This window comes from Lemur catta, chromosome 11 (assembly GCF_020740605.2).
Source record: "Lemur catta isolate mLemCat1 chromosome 11, mLemCat1.pri, whole genome shotgun sequence".
NCBI classification, from domain to species: domain Eukaryota; kingdom Metazoa; phylum Chordata; class Mammalia; order Primates; family Lemuridae; genus Lemur; species Lemur catta.
The window spans coordinates 5,428,126-5,447,871 of record NC_059138.1 but is presented as its reverse complement, the minus strand read 5'-3'; the positions used below and the strand labels follow the sequence as shown (position 1 = coordinate 5,447,871).

Below are 19,746 nucleotides of genomic sequence, written 5' to 3'. Positions count from 1 at the left end.
TCCTTGGTAATCCTCATTTTCTCAATAATTGGATCTTTGTGCAACAAGCACCTGGACCTAGACTGAAACTCTCTTGCAGTTTTGACAACAGAAGCAAGGATAATATAATGGAAATTTGAAAATTGAATTTAAAAATTAATGGAATGCATAAAAGCAGATTGCACATAACATAAGCAGAGATTAGTGAAGAAATTTGGAAATTAATTATAGAATAATTTAACCAGAATATAGCAGGGAGAAATAAAGAGATGAAAAATTAAAAATTTCAAAGGGGTTAGCAAATAAGGAAGCTGCAGTGAGAAGTTCTAACGTGTCTAATCAGAATTTCAGGATGAGATATTAGAGTGAATGTAGAAAAAGAACTATTCAAAAGGATAATTTAGCGAGCTTTTCAGAATTGAAAAAGAAAAGTATTAATATGAATTCTAAGACTCAGAACTCTTTAAAATAATTCCTCAGGAAGAATTTTCAGGGAAAAAAATAAATCCACAAAAAAAGGCCTACACATGTTGAAGTAAATCTTCAAAACACCAAAGACCAGAAAAAAATCTTAAAAGCAACTGTTACCCAGGGGAGTGCCTGTGGAACACAGCAACCTGGTGTGATGCCTGTGGAACACCACTACTTGGTGTAATGCTGCGGAACAGTTACCTGGTGTGATGCTGCAGAACACCACTACCTGGTGTGATGCCTGTGGAAAGTAACTGAGCATTTACCTCCCCCTCTAGCTCTGTCCACCACAGCTGAGTACTGACTTCATCCCAAACGCTGCCCATCCAACTGTGCGCATCTTTAAGGAGGAGGACACCTGACATCCTTGTGACCAGACTGATTGGAACTGACTTAGACTGTGGGATCCAAGATGACAGTCCACTTGGCCTCTAGAAACCCCTAACTTCTTTATGATCATTTCCATCCTAAAAGATGCTCCTATCAGGCATGTTGATGGTTGGCAATCACCATGGTGATGAGCAGAAGAAACCATGAAAGGAAAGATGGTACTCCAGGTTCTGAGAAATTCTCCACCCACTCCCAGAAAAGATGTGAATGTTCCACCCTCTGCTTATAAGCCCCACCTCCTTCAATAAAATAGATCCTATATTTTAACCTCCTCCCCTCTCATACAAGGAGAAGTCAATTTTCAAGCTATGCTCCTGCTTCTCCACTCCTTGGGCAATCTAATAAAGTCTGACCCATTTAACACTCGGCTGCAGGACATCGAAGGGGACGTCCTGTCCACCTTTTGGGGAAAAACCAATTATCTCAGTAACACGACCAGAGAGAAGACAGATTTCCTATTGAAAAAAAAGTCAGAAGGTAGTTGGGTAACGGCCTTAAAGTGTTCACAGAAAATACTGTGAAGCTAGAATTATATAACCAGTGAGACTATCTATCTTGAGCCAGATATGATAAAGAATATTCTGATAAATAAAAACAGAAGGTTACTACCAAGAGATCTTTACTTTCTTAAAAAAAAAACTTACAAAAGATGCACCTTAAGAAAAAAGAAAAATGATATCAGAGAGAAGGCCTGAACTACAAGAAAAAAATTTATTTCTTAATACAAACACAGGTAAATCTAAACAAACAGTGAGTATATTAAACTATTTAATTTGTGGGGTTGAAATAAATCAAGATAGAACTAAAATTCAAAACAAGAATATCACACAACAAGGAGCAGAACCTAATGGTGTTGTATTTTTCAGATAGAGGATAAAGATACTGGTTAGCTGTAGAATATGTTTAATTAAACGCATGTGTTTTTTAAGTAAAGATTTCAAGGGAAACCACTAAAAACAGAAATCCTCCTGAGTGGGGAGAAGAGGGGAGAGGGAGGAACAAAGTGAACCGGAAAGAAAGAGGGGAGTCGGGGAGGGAGTTGAACGAGATGAATCCTGAAGAAGTTCACAGCAGCACCCAGCAAAAATGAACAATTGTATGTCTTCCTCTACTTTAGAAGGGAATTTGTTTTTGTAAAGTTGACAGTTTTCCTAACAGTTGCAATTTTTTACGTGCACACTTCTTTGGATCTGAGGCTCCAGGTCATGTGTGGTGTTTGAGGCCGTGGGACCTCACCCCGTCAGCTGGAAACTTCTGTAAATCAGACTCTGGCACTGGTTGTGCAGGGGCAAGAGGTGGGCTAAAGAATTTTCCCGCTGCAGGAAAGCCCTGCCCTTCCTGCCGTTGCATATTTCCCTTCTTTGGATCTACTTTTCCTGGAAGATTTCCTGATTGACCCAGGCAGCTAATACTGTAGCAGAGGGCAGGGAAATTCCCAGATTGAGCAATAAAACTAGACACCACCCTCCACCTGAGCAAAGGTCACAAACGTCTGCTGGCTCTGGGCTGAGCCCAGACACCCATCCCCTCTGCAGCCTTCCCGTCCCTTACAGAAACCCTGCCCCCTGCCCCTCTTCCCTGTCCCCACTGGGAGTGGAGAGGGAGGACCAGTGGGAAAGGAAGGGAGGAGTCTCACCCGACCACACGTGCCTCCCCCACTCCTCCTAGTCCATCCAGGGTCTGCTCCAACAGGGGGGAGAGCTAGCTCTGATGACAGCAGTTTTTAAAATGAGTAGGACAGGGCCTAGATAGCCAAATGTGGGGCCATTTTAATGACCTAGTTGTGGAATCTGGTCCTGATGTTAAAGGAACCAAGATTCGATGAGGAGACGGCAAGTTAACAAAACACCACTAAAAGCAGTGACTAGAAGAAAAACATGAAACCATTTCCTGTTTATACTCTGGATGGTTTTAAATCCTTCAGTAAATATGTTCCGCGTAACCAGGCTTGGGCCTCCTGGCGGGGCGGGGCGGCCCTGTCCCTCTGTACCCGTGTAGTTTCACCACCGGGACTGAGCTGTACAAAGCTGTCAGCTTTTCCACACAAAAGCAGAGGGGAGGACTGTGACATCTGATTTTCTACAGAAAAGAAAAACAAGATTCAAACTTCTAAGTCTATTCACAGCAGGGGAGGGAGAGAGGGGGTGGGGGGGGGGCAGGAATAGAGGAAGTGAGGAGGGCAGCGGGTCAGACACGGGAGACCACCTTCCCTAGCAGACCGGGGAAACTCCAGGGGGAGGGGGGAAAGGAGTTGCCAGACAGAAACAGACCATTTCATGCAACAACCTAAAAAAAGGGGGGAAAAAACCACCCCACCAAGTTGACATTTGTTTACCAGAATAAAAAAGGAAAGGAATTTCTATCCAATCTGGCCATAAAAGGACTAGCTTAGAAACACGGAAGCACAGAAATTAATACTATCTTAAGCTAAGGAAGAAAGTGAAGATGCCTCCTTGTACTTGCAATTTTAGTGTTGCTTATCACGAAAATTCCTTTTTAAAACTCCAAGGTTAAGAAATTCATGAAAAGAATTAAAACAAAGAGACTCAATTCTAGGGGCCTCGTTCCATATCTGAATTCTTCCCTGCAAGCCGCCTGGCTGTGGTGTCTACTCCAGTGCTCCTCAAAACCTGCTGGGCACACAGAGCTCCTGGGATCTTGTGAAAATGCAAGTGCTGACTCCGCAGATCTGAGGTCAGGGAGACATTTTGCATCTATAGGAAGCTCCGAGGTTGCCCTTGCAGCAGGAATTTAGACCACCCACTGGCTGCCAAAATTTTCCTTTTACAGAATATACACAAGTGAAAAAAAAAACTTTTCCCATTAAAAATTTTTTTTTGTTTATTGAGCAAATATTTATTAATACTTCTCATGAGATTGGGTACAGGGCTAACATAGCCTTTTCCCAGCCCATGGAGAAGCAGGGGATTGGGGGCCCAGAAACTGTGACATCTTCCCTCCCTCCACTCCCGGCTGGGCATGACCCAGACACCTGCTTTGCCAATGCCAACGGGTCAGCATCATGCCATCCCTTGGGTGGCTGTGAGCTGCCCCTACCCCCAAAGGCCTAAGATCTCAGGGGCTAGGTGGGTTTCCTACGCCTTCACTCTCCCAGCCACATTTCTCTCTCCTCCACCTCATCTGCTCCAGTGAAACACCCCAAGGAACAGACAAGCCCAATCTGAGATAGGGCGCCTCCCACAAAGTCCCCCTCTGGGGTAGCAGAGCCATCTGCCCTAAGTGGAAACCAAAAGGGCAGAGTCTCAGGCCCTGCTCCAGGGGACAGAGGACACTGAGGGGGAACCAGGAGTGCTGCGATAGGATAACTGACTGGGACACCACCACCCCCCACTTTCCAAGTATTTCTCCTTCCTCTCTTCGACCACGTGGCTGGACCCCTGATGGGAAGACATGTCAGAAGCATGCCTGGGCCTCTGGCTCTCTGGGCTAAAATCTAAAGCTGAGAACCCCGGAAGCTGCTCTTCACCTTAGCATCTGAGCTCCTGGAAGAGACTACACTAGAAAAGCCCATGAGGTTTACTAGAAATTGTCCTAGAAGACATTGTACTAGAAATGCCTGTGAGATTACACCAGAGGTTTGGGGAGGAAAGAAGAAGGTGTGTGCTACTAAGGCAGCACTGGGGTGTGGGGAGATGTCCTGGAGCTCATGAGAGGTTGGATGTAGAGGAAGGGGATAGGGCAGCAGGATCAGCCAATGCTGAGTGACACAGTGGCCCACGTGACGATAGCTATGTCTTTGCCCGGGAACGCCAGCCCCAGGGAGCTGTACTTTCTGCCCTGGCAAACGTAGGTGTGGTGTCAAACCATCAGAGGCACTCCTCTGTGGGAGGCTTGAGGCTGGATAGGAGTTCCCAACGGTAAACCGGGTAGGGACTGGAGAAGAGGGTGCGGGGGTGTTTGCTCCCAGCATGTGGGTTTGCTAGGGCTGCCTAGGGCTGCTGGAACAAAGTGTCAAAGACTTGGGGCTTAAATCAGAGAAATTTCCTTTCTCGGGGTTCTAGAGGCCAGAGTCTGAGACTAAGGTAACAGCAGGGCTCTTCTGAGGCCTCTCCTTGCCTTGTAGGTGGCATCTTTCTCCTGTGCCCTCACATGGTCACCCCTCTGGGGTGTCTGTGTCCTAACTGCTTCTTCTCATAAGGACACCAGTCATTGGATTAGGGCCCAGCCTAGTGACCTCATTTTAACTTAATTACCTCCAATACAGTCACATTCTGAGCTACTGGGGATTAGGGTTTCAACATACAAATTTGGGGTGGGGGGACAAAACTCAGCCCTAAACTCCCACCCCACCCCAAAGTGCACAGAATGGTGCCCTCCCCCTCTTCAAGGACTCTGGTACTTGTCAGGCCTGAGGTCCACCACTCTCTCCATGCTGCAGTGTAGAGTAGACTGGGAGACTCCCTCCTTGCTCCAGAGGGAGTCAGTATTTTCCAAGGCTGCTCACTAGGAGGCGCAAACATCTTTGGAAAGACGGTCTGGAACACAGGCACTCGGTGTCGCTGCTCACAAGACGTGCAGAAACAGGAGAGACCCTGGCGGAGGCTTTTCCTGAAGCCTACGTGGCACTTCCCAGGCCCTTCCCTTTGAGTGGGTCCCTCATCCCTACACACCATCCATCTCAACCCAGCTGGGCTTCTGGGTGCAGCTACATGTACATTTTCCTGTTTAGCCCAGAATGAGGGGCTTCCTTACTTCACTACTGGGGGTAAAATAAACGAGGTGCAGGCCGTTCTAGATGCCTTTGAGGCTCTAACTTCTTCCTTATTTGGGATGGGCTGGGGACTGCTGGGGTCCCAAGTGTGTCTGACTGATCATGTGTGGGCTCTAGACTCTCGGAGATTGGGAGACTCTTGGTTTCACACCTGCTACTCATCCAAGGGCTGGCTCCTCTAGGCCAGGACTCGTGAGCTCTCCACACGCCCCGGCCACCAAGTAGAGCTACCACTCCCTCCACTGCAATCTTCTACATCAGCGGTCAGCAAACTTTTTCATAAAAAGCCTGATAGTAAATATTTCAGGCTTTGTGAGCCATTCAGTCTCTGTTAAGACTACTCGTCTCTGCCCTCGTAGCACAAAAACAGCTAAAGACAATGTGTAAACTAATGGGTGTGGCTGTGTTTCTATAAAAATGTGTTCTGCCAGGTGGCACACTGGCTCTGCCTCTCAGGCTGTGACTGCTGCCCCGTCCATACTCTGAGCTTCCATCTCACAGGCTTATCTACAAATGTTCCAATAACAGACTGGTGGGAGCCCTGGGCGGAGCAGCACGGCCTCCTCGCAGGCCGTGCTTGGAAGCTCCGCGTGTGCGCTGGGCCCCTTGCATGTCGCAGTGGCCCTGCCAGGTCCAGCCCAGCTTCCCCAAGGACACAGGGCAGCTCTGGAGCCAACCTGCTTGGATCCGAACACCAGTTCTTTCCCTGTGGGACTGCTAAGGAATAACACCCACCTCCTGGAGATTCCATGAAGCCCAACCTGCTTTCCTGCCCTTCAGACATGACTACATCTGTATATCTATATTATGTATTTATATATATATAAAGAAAATGAAAAAAGTAAAAAACAAATTGGTATCATTGACAGTGAATGTGAAGAACAGTAGGGGCGTGTGTGTGTGTGTGTGTGTGTGTGTGTGTGTGTGTGTGTGTGTCTGTGGAGAGAGAGAGAGAGAGAGAGAGAGAGAGAACCAACACCAATTACTGCAAAAAGAAAAAAGAGGAAGCAGGCAGGGAGGGAGAGGGGAAGATGTGGCTTGTGCTCCACACAGTTCCGTAAAAGCCTACAGCAGGTCAAAGCCGCGGCGGCTGACACCACCTCAGTGAGTAGAAAGATTCTAAGCACACTACAGTTGCTTTCACTTTACCTTGGATGGAAGGAAATCATAAAAAGGAGTTCTGCCTTTGGGATGTAGAGCAGAACGTAATTAAATTTAGTCTTACTGGGCCCTGCTTCCATGGGATAAATCAGCTCTTGTTTGATTCCATTCCTACCAACACAAAGGTCTTTCCCACCAAACCAGGTGTATAAACAAAGAGAGACCACACCTTCCTGGGCAAAATTGCTTTTCCTGGTTGTTTGTTTTTAATCAGCATTGGGGGAATGTGGCAATATCTGTTCATGGATTTGCGAACCCTGGAGTGCGAGCCGTGGGTGTGGACTGTGAGGGGGAGGACGAAGGGGGAGGACAGTGGCCCAGTGGGGCACAAGCACAAGGACGGGGTTGGGAGGGCCCTGGGCAGCATGCACCATACTCCCCTTGAGGAGCCCTGGGCTGCTGAGGACAAGGACATGACACAAGAGGGGGCTCAGCAGGGTCTCTGGCAGCTCACAGGATGATGGTAGCCGGGGTCTTCTCCCTAGTGGGGGAGGGGGGGACTGAATTCTCCCCCAATAGTTTCCTCTCTGACTCTTCCTCATTCTGGGGAAAAAAAAAAAACAGAATAAAACATTAATCCTTGCAGAAAAAGGGATGGAGGCAGAGTTAGCTTCCTAGAACTTGGAAACCAAGAAGAGGAAAGAAGGGAAAGAGACAGAAAACATGCATGGACCAAGCCAATAGGGCAAGGTGGCAGAGGAAGGGGCGTCAGACAAGTACCCACACACCTAGGACAGAGTGGCTGGGAAAGCAGGAGATCGGAACAGAGGAAGGGGCAGCAGCAGGGCCACCTGCCCTGCCCCCGCTGTAGTGATGGGGTCGCACTCCCCAGACTGCAGAGGGAGGAGCTGCTGGCTGAGGGCGGGCGCTCCTGGCCCCGGGGCTCCTCCTGCACCCTCACTGCCACCGCCCAGGCGCTCGCTGCCCAGAGGCTCCCCACAGACAACTCACCAGGGGCCTGGAGCTCTGGCTACACAGGCTTCGAAGACCCAGTCCCAGGGAAGCCAAGGACACGATAACCTCCAGGACACAGACAGCCAGGAGCAGGGCTCGGATTGCTAGGAACAAGTTCTGGAGATGAAGGAACAAAAAAGATAGTTAGGAGGTGGCTCCGCCAACTCTGCCCGCACCACCACCTTGTTCGTCACCATGCACGGACTGCCCGGCCAGCTCCGACCCACCACGGCAGCTGCGTTTCCCAGCCATGGGGCAGCCACAGCTTCCATCCCATCTGCTTGTCTGCAGTGGGACCCATCACTCCCTAGCAAGAACTGGAGTCTCCTTCTCCACCCCCTAGAATCCAGAAGCACCTGCGACTGCTTTGGCCACAATGAAAGTGGCTCTGTATGGTGACAGAAGTAGCCCTTAACTGGCCTGACAGCTTCCACTTGCTACCGCTTGAAATGCTCACAGCTGGGGTGGTCCTGCTGGAACCCAGCTACCATGCTAGAGCTAAGGCCACAGGGAGAAGCCACTGTAGGCTCTCTGGCTGGCAGCCCCAGCTGCCATCCGGCCCAGTCGAGCACTGGATGACTTCACCCCCAGATGACATCTGACTGCAACTGCCCATCTGAGTCCAGTCAACTCACAGAACTGTGAGAATTACCAATAAATTGTAGTTTTAAGCTGCTGCATTTTGGGGTGGTTTTTAATTCAGCAATAGAAAACTGGAACACCCCCACACAAGAAAAGACAGACGGTGGCCCACAAGCTCCTCTCTGAAATGCCTCCTCTTTGCTCTCTATCCCCTTTGATTCAGAGAACCTTCATGCCATGAGGGTCTGAGAAATGTCTTCAGCTTAAGTGAAAACCTCCTGGAGCAGAGACCTAAGGAGAGGTCCGAGCTGGGAAAGCCTACGCTTCTGTGCTCTCCAGGCCCCAGCACCTCGGGAGCAAAGGGCTGTGACGGGGCCCTGAAGACTGGACCCCGGCTCTCACCACCAGCATCCTCATGTAGGCCCGGCACTGCTCCTCCCGCCAGTCTGAGTGGTCCATCGTCCGCCTCCATATGTACCCAGTGGTGGGGTCGACAGACCCTGGGCAATCACACACAGAGTCGATGTAGAAGAAGCCATCGGTCTGCCAGGTTAAGCTGTTCACGCAGAGGACAAGAGCAGCCACGGCCGTAGCAATGCCAGCCAGGGTGAGCAGGAAGGATACACAGCCCTAGCAGAGAGAGGGTCAGGACACAGATGCAGAGCTGTGAAGTCCCCGCCTCAAACCCATCTCTCTTCCCCAGCCCCTGTCCAGGAAACCCTCCCCGCCTCTCTGGGAAAGACCCCAGGATACTGGGAATCAAAAAGTAGAAGATAAAACAATAGACAGACACAGGAGGGAGTGGATGGACAGAGTGGGGGACAGAGACATCTGAGACTCACCGAAAGTTTGCCCCGGTGCTTCTCATGGACTATGGCCCCGGCCCCGGCTGCAATGGCCTGGGAGGAGAAGAAAGAGGCCTCCGACGTACTCTCCTGATTGGTCTCCCACCACCCCTCCACCCACAGTTCCCACAACAGCCGGTCTGAAGCGGTGCCCGAGAGACAAGCAAGGAACCCAGCGCACGGACAGGACTCCAGGCCCAACTGCCCCCTTCCCGACTCTGCCGGAGAGGAGAAATGGAGCAGCGGGGCTGCACCCGCCCCACGAGGCAGCATCCTCACGGCAAGACATTTACTTGCACCTGAGTCTTTGGGCGCTCCCCAAATCCCCGGCCCTGCTGGATCCAAAGGAACCTTCTCCTTGCCCGGAACCACTCGCCGCCTGCAGTGCTCACGGCCTGTCCCCACTCACCACAGACCCTGCCCAGAAGGCGCAGCCCGAGGCGCGAAGCTCGATCCAGGGCCCGAAGTAGAGACACACCCCGAGGGCACAGCTCACGACCCCCAGCAGTATCTGAGCCACCTGCAAGACAGGATGAGAAACCAGACCCCGCCCGTGAGCCCACGTGCCCCACAGCCCCAGGAGCTGCTGCCCAGCTCCCAGCCAGGCGGTCCCCCTCCTCTTCCTCTGCCTTGACCTCTCCACAGCTCCGATGCTGGAAGGTTCTGTTCCCTTAACATCCATGAGGCTGCACCGGCCTGGGTCTCCCCTCATCCCTCTTGTAGGCTTGCCTGTTTATTCTCCATTACTTCGTCCCAACTTCAGCTCTTCCTCAGCCCACCTAAGTAGTCCCACTTTCTTCCTCCTTGTTTTCCCATGGGAGTCCCATCACCCAGCCAAACTCAGCCTGAGCTCAGCCTCTGGCCCTAACCTTCAGATCCAAACACAGATTTCTGAGGGCTCTGTGGCAGACACAAAATGTACCGCCAAGACCTTCTCCAACAAAGGGGTGTGGGTGCTGAGAGCCAACCGTTGTCAGCCCCTTCAGGGTCAGCCTTATCTTTCCAGCTGAGGGCACACTCTTTAGGGAAGCCCCGCCCCACCCCAGAAAATAATTAAGCAAGGCAGTGGCTCAAGGCCATTCTACCCAACGTGGAGCCCTGCGATGGGCAGTCTCTGCCAGGGAGCTCCCCACTGGCTGGCAGAGTCTGCATTGCAGCCTGAGGGCTCCCTCTGCCCAGGCCTGCGCCCCCATCTTTTCATTTCAGGGGTGTTACACCTGAAATGAAATAAACCATCTGCACACCTAATTCCCATTCAGCCTCTACTTCCTGGAGAACCCAACTGTCACAGCCTCTTGAACATTACCACCTGCATGTCCTGCCAGCATCTCAGATCTGTCACATCCAAATTTCACACCATCCCACACACACCTCTGATGTCTGCCCCCCAATCTCCTGGTCACCCACACTTCAAACCTCTGCATGTTTTTGGACTCTTCCCTTATATCCCAAACCCATTCACTCCCAACGCATGGAAACCCTATCTACAAAGGACTTAGACTCCTGTTTTCCTCACCACTTCTGCTATGATCACACAAGAGCAGATCCTCCATACTGCCTGCCTGGACACCTCCCAACTCTGAAGCAGCCCAGAGTCCAGGTTCCTGCTGAGAATCTAGCCACAGCCTTCCCACTGCTGGAGCTGGTTCAGGACAGACTCCTCGCCCTGTCCCTCAAGGCTCTCGGCAACATGGCCCCTCGTCAACCACTCAGCCCAGCCTCCTTGCTCTTCACTACTGCGGAGCTGCCCTGTGCTTTCTGGCCTCTTTGACTTTCCTCCTGCCATTCCCTAAGCTGGGATTATTTTTCTTCCACCTTCCATCTCTATCTGTCGAAAGCCACTACTCCTCCACTCAGGTCCAGGGGTCCTCCTGCCCCCAAGGACGTCAGGTGTGTTCCTGGTTGCTCACCTCACCTGATCTACCTTTAATTCTAGTTGTTTGGGTAGGTACCGGACCCCTTCTGATGAATGCTAAACATTTGTAGGAAATAGCCTGGGGGTTCTCTCTGTAATTTTCCCTGAAGTGCCCTGCACACAGCCTTGCACCTGCAAGCCCCCAGTGCATGCGGGGTCAGGGAAACTGCATGAACAGCCGCCAGAGGTTCTTCCTGTCACCCAACCTCTGATGGAGACAGACCCCTCTGAACCAAAGAGGTTAATTATTCCTTTTAATACCAATCTCTGTGGGGAAACTTCCAACACCTCTTCCTATACAAGATGAGCTATAGTGAGTTCTCATGTCCCTCCTCATAGGGATCCAACCCTTGCCTTTTTTTCCATCCCATTGAAGAAGGAGAGTCTCCACTGTGAAAGTTAGTCATACAACTTGGGTCAATCTTGTCACAGGCAACTAAAACAGAGTCTGGAAGCCAGAAGGAAAAAGCACTTAGGACACAAAACGTTGCTCCAAAAATGTAATTCTCGGCAAGAGTGGCTGCTGAAACAACCTGCTGGGACTCTCAGAACAGCTGTACCCACGCCGTCACTCACCCGTCAGACCTGGCCAGCTCCCCAGACCTTCCTGGTGCCAATTAACTTTCCTGAAGAACAACATGGAACATTTCTCCTTTTATAAACCTCTAACCTTCTCTTTGTTCTAAAAACATACTGAAGATCACGTGGTTTGTGTGGATACCCTGAATTGCAATTCTTTCCTTGCAGATGAAACATTTTAATTTCAGAGATTTGGCTCTGTATTTTAATTGGCTCCAACCCCACCATCCTTGTCACCTCCTTCATCCACCTGCCAGCCCACTCTTACCCCTAGAGCCAGCTGCTCATGGCTTATCCTGGTCTTGGAAGGCCTAGTATTCCCAGAGCAAGAAAGAAACTGCTTCAGGGAACCCAAAGCTTTCAGCAGTTCTGACAAAGCTGACTCCTGGTGGATGTGGATGTTGATCTGGGTGGGCTGGGTCGACGTAGAGGCCACAGCAACTCCATTCACAGTCACCATGTTCTGGTCCATCGTGCCTGCGGGGAAGAAGAGCTAGAGAAGTGACGTCTGGGAACTAGGTAAGGTAAAAGAAATACACAGCGCGGGTGAGGGGAGAGAAAATGGTCTCCTTGTCAAGACCCAAAGGGTCTTCCAGTACAGATATCAATGTCACAGTGACCTTAATCTGGGATGTAAATCTGAATCACTTCTAGAGCTGTTCACCACATACATTCTTTGGCCCCTTCCCAAGATTATCTAGTACCCCTGCCCAGGAAAGCCCCCAACCACTGGTCACATGCAACCACTGATCTGCTATCTGTAACTATTTCAGTACAGTTTTAATTTGTAGTTCTCCTGTTATGAGTGAGATTAATCTTCTTTTCTTATGTTAAGGGCCATATTTATTTCTTCTTTTGTGAGCTCCCCATTTGTGTCCCATGTCCTTTCTGTTTTGTTTTCTTTTGCTCTGTAGGAGAGTTCTCTGTGTATTCAAAAGATTACCATCTGTGATATGAGTTTCAAATATTTCTTTATAATTTGTGATTTATTTTTTTACTTTGCTTGTATTTTTATATAATCAAAGTTTCATTCTTTTTCTGGCATCTAGGTTTTATATCACACTTTTAAAGGACTCCCCATTTTAAGATTTAAAATAATTCTTCCATATTTTCTTCTAAGTGGTTATATGCTTTCAGTTTTCACTTTTAAATGTTGATTTATCCGGAATTTATTTCTTAAGTTGGAAGACATGGATCCAAGTTGTTGCTGTTGCTGTTCAGATGGTCAATTTCTGAAGGGCGTGGCTCCATTTGCGGAATATATCATCTTTTTCTCACTGATTTAAAATTCTCTCCTTAGCAAATAGATTCCCATAAGAATTTAGGCCTATTCTAGTCTTTATATTCTGCCCATTGGTACGTCTGAGTCATGCATTGTTACCACAATTTTAATTCTAAGTACAGAGTTTAATATCTAATTGGGCTGTTACACGATCCTCTGACGGTTAGTTTTTTGTTTCAGACTTGTCTCCGCCACTTTTGCTAGATTACTTCGCCATGTAAACTTTAGAATCAATTTGTCTACCTTCAGATTAAATCCTGCATAGGCAGTTCTAAGGGGCATTCTGGTTAAGTATCACAGTTTAAATCAAATATTAATAACAACTCTAATAACACCTCCCATTTGTGCTCTACGTACTTTTCAGAGCAGTTTCACTCTTTCACCCACCTGGCCTCATTTGCGTTAAAAAGGACAGGTGTTTAAGGGGCCGGCTCACACCTGTAATCCTAGCACTCTGGGAGGCCAAGGTGGAAGGATGACTTGAGGTCAGGAGTTCAAGACCAGCCTGAGCAAGAGCGAGACCCTCTCTCTACTAAAAATAGAAAAAATTAGCCAGGCGTGGTAGTGACGCTTGTAGTCCCAGCTACCGGGGAGGCTCAGACAGGAGGATCACTTGAGCCCAGGAGTTTGAAGTTGCTGTGAGCTAGGCTGAAGCCACAGAATTCTAGCCCAGGTGACAGAGCAAGTCTCTATCTCCAAAAAAAGACAGGTGTTTGACAATTCTGCAGATACACAAAGGAGATTCAGACTGAACAGACACACAAAAGGAACTTCAGCCTTGATTCCTTTGATTCCTGCCAGACCTTGCACGCCTCGGGCTCCAGCCCGGTACCACCACTTCCCTCGCCCCACCCAAACCCCAACCTGCCTCGCCCGGCTCTTCCCCTGAAGAGCAGGATCTGAACCTGGCCAGCCGCGAAGACTCCCCTCCCCAGCCGCCGAGGCTCCAGGTGGTGGGGCTCTTCCCCGCCACCGGGTCACTTTTCTCTGCCCAGCTCCTCCGTGGCCCGGAGCTGGGGAAAGAGGCCAGCACCCCTGCCAGGCCCTGGGCCCGCCGTCCCCGCAGCCATTCCACCTTAGGGCACCGGTCGGTCGCAAAGGAGCCTCGTCCACCCAGCCAGGCACCGGCCTCCCCTCCCCAGCCACGTTCCTGGGGTAACATCCCCATCTAGCGTGTTCCTCCCACCCACGCGAGTCCTGCGGGAAACCAGGAATGCAGGAAGAATGGCATCCCGTGGACAGGATGGGGCTTGGGGGGTGGTCTTGGAGACTCCTCTAGAGAGGGGTGCTGCGGCAAGAGAGACCCTGGGAAGGGGCCACCCGGGCTGCGGAGGCCCCGCCTCACCTGCAGTTCTCCCGGAGCCGGAGCAGAGCGGGGCTGCCAGGAGCCGACCCGAGCTGCGGACCCTCGGCGGGAGGGCGGGGGCGGAGGGCGAGGCCTGGCCCGGGCCCAGCGAGTTCCCGGCAAACAGCTGGGCGGAGGGGCCCGCAGGGGGGTTCGGTCTCCAGCAGACGATCTACGGGAGCAGGCGGGGCCCGCGCGCACAGGCGCGCACACTCACGCGCGGTCACTGCAGGCGGCACGCGAGGCGCGCACACGCACAGCCAGGCCCACCCTGGTCCGGAAAGCCCTGGCCCGGCGGCGGCGGCGAGGACAAGCTCAGGCCTTCCCAGGCCGCCCCCCTCGCGCTCCCCACCTCCCGCGGCGGAGCCCAGTGACCCACCGGCCGCTGGAAAGCCCCAGAGGGGTCCCTGGGCCCAGCCGGCTGCCAGGAAACCGCGGGCGGAAGCCGCTCCTCCCCCGTCCTCCCCGCCTCCCGCCCGGCCGCGGTCCTCGCCCCCGCCCTGCGCCGCACTCTCGCCCGCACTCTCGCCGCGGGCCCGAGGACAGCAGGTGAGGCGGCGCCCCACGCCCCAGCCCTACCCTGCGCCCTTGTAGCACGCTGGAGAAGGAGGAGGGTCCCCGCACAGGGATGTGACTCCAGAGATGGCCCGAGAGAGACCAGGTGCTCCCTTGGCCTTTGACCTTCGTCTGCGCTGCAGCTCAGTCCTTCCCGGGGTAGGGCCGGCGGGAGCAGGCCGTGGGCGCGGAGGGGCCATTAGCAGAGAGGGCGGTCAGGGCTGGGGCCCGGAGCCCAGCCAGGGCACAGCTGCTGTAGTGGGAGCTCCGCAGGCAGCCAGGCTTGGGCTCCGAAGAGGCGGGCGGCATTGTCACAAGGGGTGAGCACGACAGAGGGGTGAGAGGTGGGGGCGTGGGACACTGCTTGACCCAGACTCCAGGGCCCTGGGAGGAGGAGGAGGGGGACAGAGCAGATCTGGGGCTAAGGGGCAGGTTCCAGAAGGCTCAGCAGTCTCACACTCCCAGCAGGGTCAGGGTGCCCTGACAGATGCCCTCAGAGGGGGCCAGGAGGGCAGCCTTGTGACCAGGGGCAGCCATTCGGTGTCCCTGAGCCCCCACTGGCCCCTGACCTCCCCAGCTCCAATGAAATGTGTAAAAATCTTGTCAGCTCTTCCTCCTTGCTGCCCCCTTCCTCCTTCAGAGGTGTCCCTGGCCATGGGGATGACAGAGGGTGGTGAGCTGGCCCCGGAGGCCCCACAGCTCACCCACATCGACGTGCACATCCACCAGGAGTCGGCCCTGGTCAAGTCCCTGCTGAGCGGATGCTCCTGGCTGCAGCCCCCAGCTGGCAAAGCCCCAGGTAGCAGCCGGCTGCTGGTGGCCTCATGGGTGAGTGTGGCTGCTGACCTCACGGCCGGCCAAGGGAGGGCTCTCTCCTTGCCATGCACACACTCTGCCAGCCTCTCTCTGAATGGACGCAGAGCCAGCTTGTCTTCTGACTTAAAGGGCAGCTCTCCTGGCCTCCTCAGCAGGAGCTGCGGGGAGGGAGCTCACACTGAAGGGCCGCAAGGAGCTGCTGGCCGTGCACAGCCAGTCCACAGAGCCCTGAGTCCGTCTTTCCCTCGGCCACACTCAGGAAGGGCAGCCTCTCTTCGTCCCTGTGCTGGCCTCCCCTTCTCTTTCCTTCCTCTTCCTCCTCCCTCTCCTCTCTCCCTCCCTTACCCCTCCCCCCTCCCTCTCCCTCCTCTGCTTCCCCCTCCCCCACCCCCTTTCTCTTTCCTGGGTTTTAGCCATTGGTACTGAGAGGGGCAGGCCCCTAGGGCTTGGTGGCAGAAGGTTGCCTGTGTGCCCAGGCATCTGGGAGCTGGGTTCTTAGGCCCTTTGTCTTTCAGGTGGTGCAGATCGTGCTGGGGGTCTTGAGTGGGGTCCTGGGAGGATTCCTCTATATCTGCAACTACTCCCTCCTGCTCTGCTCCGGAGCTGCCATCTGGGCAGGCGCTGTGGTGAGTCGGGCACGTGGGAGGTTGAGCTCCAGTCAGAGGTGGAGGTGCTGCTGCCCTTGTTGCCTTCATACCACCACCTTCCACGTGCCGCAGAACACTAGCCATTGAGAAGACCCTGATTATCCAGGCCCATTCCCTGCCAAGGGAAGTGGTGGCATGTCCAAAGCCACATGGTCAGCTCTCCGGATTCCCTGCCCAGTGCTTCTCCCACCAAGCTGGCTGCCTGTCCGCACCTTCGACAGCAAATATCAACTAAGGGTCTAAGGACCTGCTAACCTGCAGATGCTTGCGTTGAGAGGGGAGGCAGGATGTGCCAAACAATATGTGATCCACAAGGAAGTGTCACCTCCTGGTTATTCCCATTGTCCTCTGCAGGTCCTGCACACAGTGGGAATCGGGGATTAGTGTCTGCAGTGCAGTCTGCACAGGAGCTTGGTAGGATGGAGCCACCTTTGGACACACCCACACTCTCAGAATATCAGCAAAACACACATACTTATTGAGAGAGGAGCCAGAAGTAATCATCTTTATCCATCCAATGGCAAAAACATGCAGATTAGTTACAGAGTAGCCAGGTGGATTTGGATCCGTCTGTCCAGTGGGATATACTAGACTTCCTGCTCTTCCAGCCCAGCTGGGTGCACTGCTGGAGCACTGGTAGGCATCTAGACCCCAGGCAGCCCAAAGACTCACGCTGCACCGACAGCTTCTCCAGCACACTACGACTTCCATCCAGAAGATCCCTGGACCCTTCATAAAGTACTTGGTGTTGCTTAAAAAGGAAGGTTTTGGAGGAGGGAGTGCCTGGCTTGACCACAGCACTGTCTGCTGTCACTGAAACAGTGTTCTGCAGCCTCGTGAATTTGATCCAGACTCAACACCCTCAACAGTTATCTTAGCACAGAAGTTGGTACCCATGAGCCCATCCATGTAGAGGGTGCTGGGGAGGGCCTGGCCACGTGTCAGCTCCCTCTGCAGGGGCTACTAGGAAAACAGAAGCAGGCAATGGGAGGGGATTTGCAGTTCCTGTGCTAACCCTGCTCCTGGCTTAATCTCTCCCTAGGCTGTGCTGGCTGGAGCTGTCGCCTTCATTTATGAGAAACATGGTGGCATCTGCTGGGTGAGTTCAGGAAAGAGCAGGGGAGGGAACCAGGCTCAGGCTGGAGGCCACCCCAAGCTCCTGCCCCTCCATACACCGGCTCCACTGGGCCTTGCCCTCTTTCCCCCGGACTGGGCTCTGGGAGAGACTGAATCACTGAGGTCTCCTCTGGCTCCTCCCTCCCCAGGCCCTGCTGAGGACCCTGCTGGCACTGGCAGCTTTCTCCACAGCCATTGCTGCTATTGTATTTGGGACCAATAGTTTCCAGTATGGCTATGGTTATGGAGACTATATCTGCAACTGTGACTCCCGGTCAGGGCGCTGGTACACCCCACCCCCCAGCACCCAGAGTCCAGAAGAAGTCAGACGGCTACACCTGTGCACCTCCTACATGAACATGCTGCAGGTAGGTGGCCGAGGGGAGGGGCAGCAGCAGGTGCTGGGCAGGGAGGGCCAGGCTGGGGCCAGAGTCAGGCTTGCCACCAGAAATAGGTGTTGCCTCTTCTGCTCCAAGCTTCATTATTGTCACCAAAGACACAGCACTGAACAAAGCAGAAAAAGCTCCGGCAATCGTGGGTGTTACAGACTAGTGGTAAATACAGACATTATTAACATAATAACAACTGAACCCATGTTGCAAGTGTGTGAGTGCTGAAGAGATGCAAAATGAATGTTCTTTTTTGACCTCTCAAGTCTTAGAGGTTATCAGGGAGTCAAATCGTAGCCCAAGCCCAACACTGTGCAGGTGAGGATGCTGGCCCAGTGAGGAGTTTCTGGCTGCATTCTGCACACTGGGTACATTACCCCCCTCCAGAAGCCATGAACTTGGGGATGAAGGGGTGAAGAGTGACCCATGTCAGTGAGTAGTGTGGGGACACAGCAGGAAGGCAGTGTTACCCTGGTGCCTACAGCCTTGGTCCTCTGCCCCCAGGCCCTATTCACAGGCCTTCAGGCCATGCTCTTGGGTGTCTGGGTTCTGCTGCTTCTGGCATCCCTGGTCCCCCTGTGGCTGTACTGCTGGAGAAGACTCCCATGTAAGGAGGTGAGTCCCTAAAGTGTGTGCCTGTGTGTCTGGGGCAGCAGGGCTGTTCAGAGGAGACAGGAATGGAGAATGGATAGTTTGGAGTGGAGAAAAGGGCCCGTTACACAAGTCCCAAGTAGCATTATGCCTGTCTTTCCACCCCAGTGGTGGCCAAGCCCAGAGAGTCCCTGTCCCCAACCAAGTGGCCCCTAAGTAAAAGACCCCAGGAAGCGAGGGAAGTCCACATCCACGCCAGGCCTTGGGGCTCTCCACGTCAGGTGCCAGGCGACAGTGTTGGAACTGTCTGACTACAGAACCAAGCTGCCCTGGAGGAGAGAATTCACCCTTTCTCTCCCAGTCAGGATGGTCTTGCCCTTCTCCCTCTATTAGGAAAGAGACAAGAAGAAGCTGCAGGAAGTGAGTGGCAGCTAGCCCTGCCGCTGCTGATCCTCGCGCCCGGCGCCCCTTCTGCAGTGACAGCCCTGCCTCTGACTCCTGGAAGAAGAACCAGACTGGGAAGGAGGCTCTTCAGTCGCCCCAGTCTCCGCTGCAGCCACAGCCACTGCCCTGCTCCACCTGCTGTCATAGCAGCCCTTGCCCATTTCCTGCTCACTCATCACTCTGCTCTGCTGCGGTCCCCTCCTGAGCAGTAATTTGATAATAAACTCTCACGCTGTTCACAGCTTCTTGCTCGGTTATTTCAGGGACTTGCACTTGGCTGGGGAAGGCAGTGGAGAATGAGCCCACAGCAGACCTGCGTCCAGAGTGGCCAGCCCTGCAGCTAGACCCTCTGTGAGGCTGGTCCTGCGGCCGCAGGTCCAGTGCTGGGGAATGAAAGATGAAGGGGGCCGAGTCTGTGCCCCACTCCCTACCACTCAGATTTAAGAAGGTAAATGCTTGGCAATTTGAGAATTGGATTTTTAAAAATTACCCAATTATATGCTATGTCTAAGAAATTTGCTTTATGTAACAACATCCACAGGCTTTGAAAGAAAAGAAATTCACTTTAAATATAATGATACAGGTACGTTAAATGAAAAATGATGGGAAAAGATATATCATGCAAACACTAATCAAAAGAAAATTGTAGTGGTTATATTAATATCACCCATAGTAGACTTTAAAGCAAAGAAAATTACCAGGGATAAACAGAGTCATTATATAGTGATAAAAAGGGTTGATTTACCAAGACAATCCTAAATGTGTTTGCACCTAACAACAGAGCTTCAAAATACATGTGCTAGACCTGAAAGGAGAAACTGACAAATCCACATTCATAGGTGGAGACACATCAGCACTCATCTCTCAGTAACAGGCAGAATGAACAGACAGAAGTTAGTAAGGATATAGAAGAGCAGAACCACACCATCAGCAAGTGGATCTAATTACGCTTA

The 19,746-nt window shown here is 52.3% G+C and overlaps 2 protein-coding genes across 4 annotated transcripts; one reads left to right on the top strand and one right to left on the bottom strand.

Moving 5' to 3' along the window:
- Positions 1-6,916: 6,916 nt before the first annotated feature.
- TMEM176B (transmembrane protein 176B) lies at positions 6,917-14,445 on the bottom strand. The gene is made up of 7 exons (XM_045565025.1): positions 14,236-14,445; positions 11,877-12,085; positions 9,524-9,634; positions 9,112-9,168; positions 8,672-8,899; positions 7,685-7,804; positions 6,917-7,276 (listed from the first exon to the last, which is right to left on the bottom strand). Exons 2-7 carry the CDS (start codon positions 12,078-12,080, stop codon positions 7,184-7,186), a joined length of 813 nt encoding a protein of 270 aa, XP_045420981.1. The 5' UTR covers positions 12,081-12,085; positions 14,236-14,445; the 3' UTR covers positions 6,917-7,183.
- Positions 14,446-14,496: 51 nt separating this feature from the next.
- Positions 14,497-19,034, top strand: TMEM176A (transmembrane protein 176A). Of its 3 annotated transcripts, none has more exons than XM_045565028.1 (7): positions 14,497-14,784; positions 15,431-15,618; positions 16,122-16,232; positions 17,296-17,352; positions 17,519-17,737; positions 18,263-18,373; positions 18,743-19,034. In XM_045565028.1, exons 2-7 carry the CDS (start codon positions 15,445-15,447, stop codon positions 18,782-18,784), a joined length of 714 nt encoding a protein of 237 aa, XP_045420984.1. In that variant the 5' UTR covers positions 14,497-14,784; positions 15,431-15,444; the 3' UTR covers positions 18,785-19,034. The 3 variants fall into 3 exon arrangements, with proteins under 3 accessions (XP_045420984.1, XP_045420982.1, XP_045420985.1); XM_045565026.1 differs by lacking the exon at positions 14,497-14,784 and adding an exon at positions 14,808-14,896; XM_045565029.1 differs by lacking the exon at positions 14,497-14,784 and adding an exon at positions 14,883-14,949.
- The last annotated feature ends 712 nt before the right edge of the window (positions 19,035-19,746 follow it).

Bases quoted from the DNA above. Each gene is read 5' to 3' on its own strand.
- TMEM176B (XM_045565025.1), bottom strand. From the start codon at position 12,080: ATGGACCAGAACATGGTGACTGTGAATGGAGTTGCTGTGGCCTCTACG. The intron at 9,635-11,876 runs GTAAGAGTGGGC...CCTGTCTTGCAG, and splicing joins ATGAGCAGCTGGCTCTAGGG to GTGGCTCAGATACTGCTGGG. The intron at 7,277-7,684 runs GTGAGTTGTCTG...TTTTTTCCCCAG, and splicing joins GCCAGAGCTCCAGGCCCCTG to AATGAGGAAGAGTCAGAGAG.
- TMEM176A (XM_045565026.1), top strand. The intron at 16,233-17,295 runs GTGAGTCGGGCA...ATCTCTCCCTAG, and splicing joins CCATCTGGGCAGGCGCTGTG to GCTGTGCTGGCTGGAGCTGT. The intron at 17,738-18,262 runs GTAGGTGGCCGA...CTCTGCCCCCAG, and splicing joins CCTACATGAACATGCTGCAG to GCCCTATTCACAGGCCTTCA.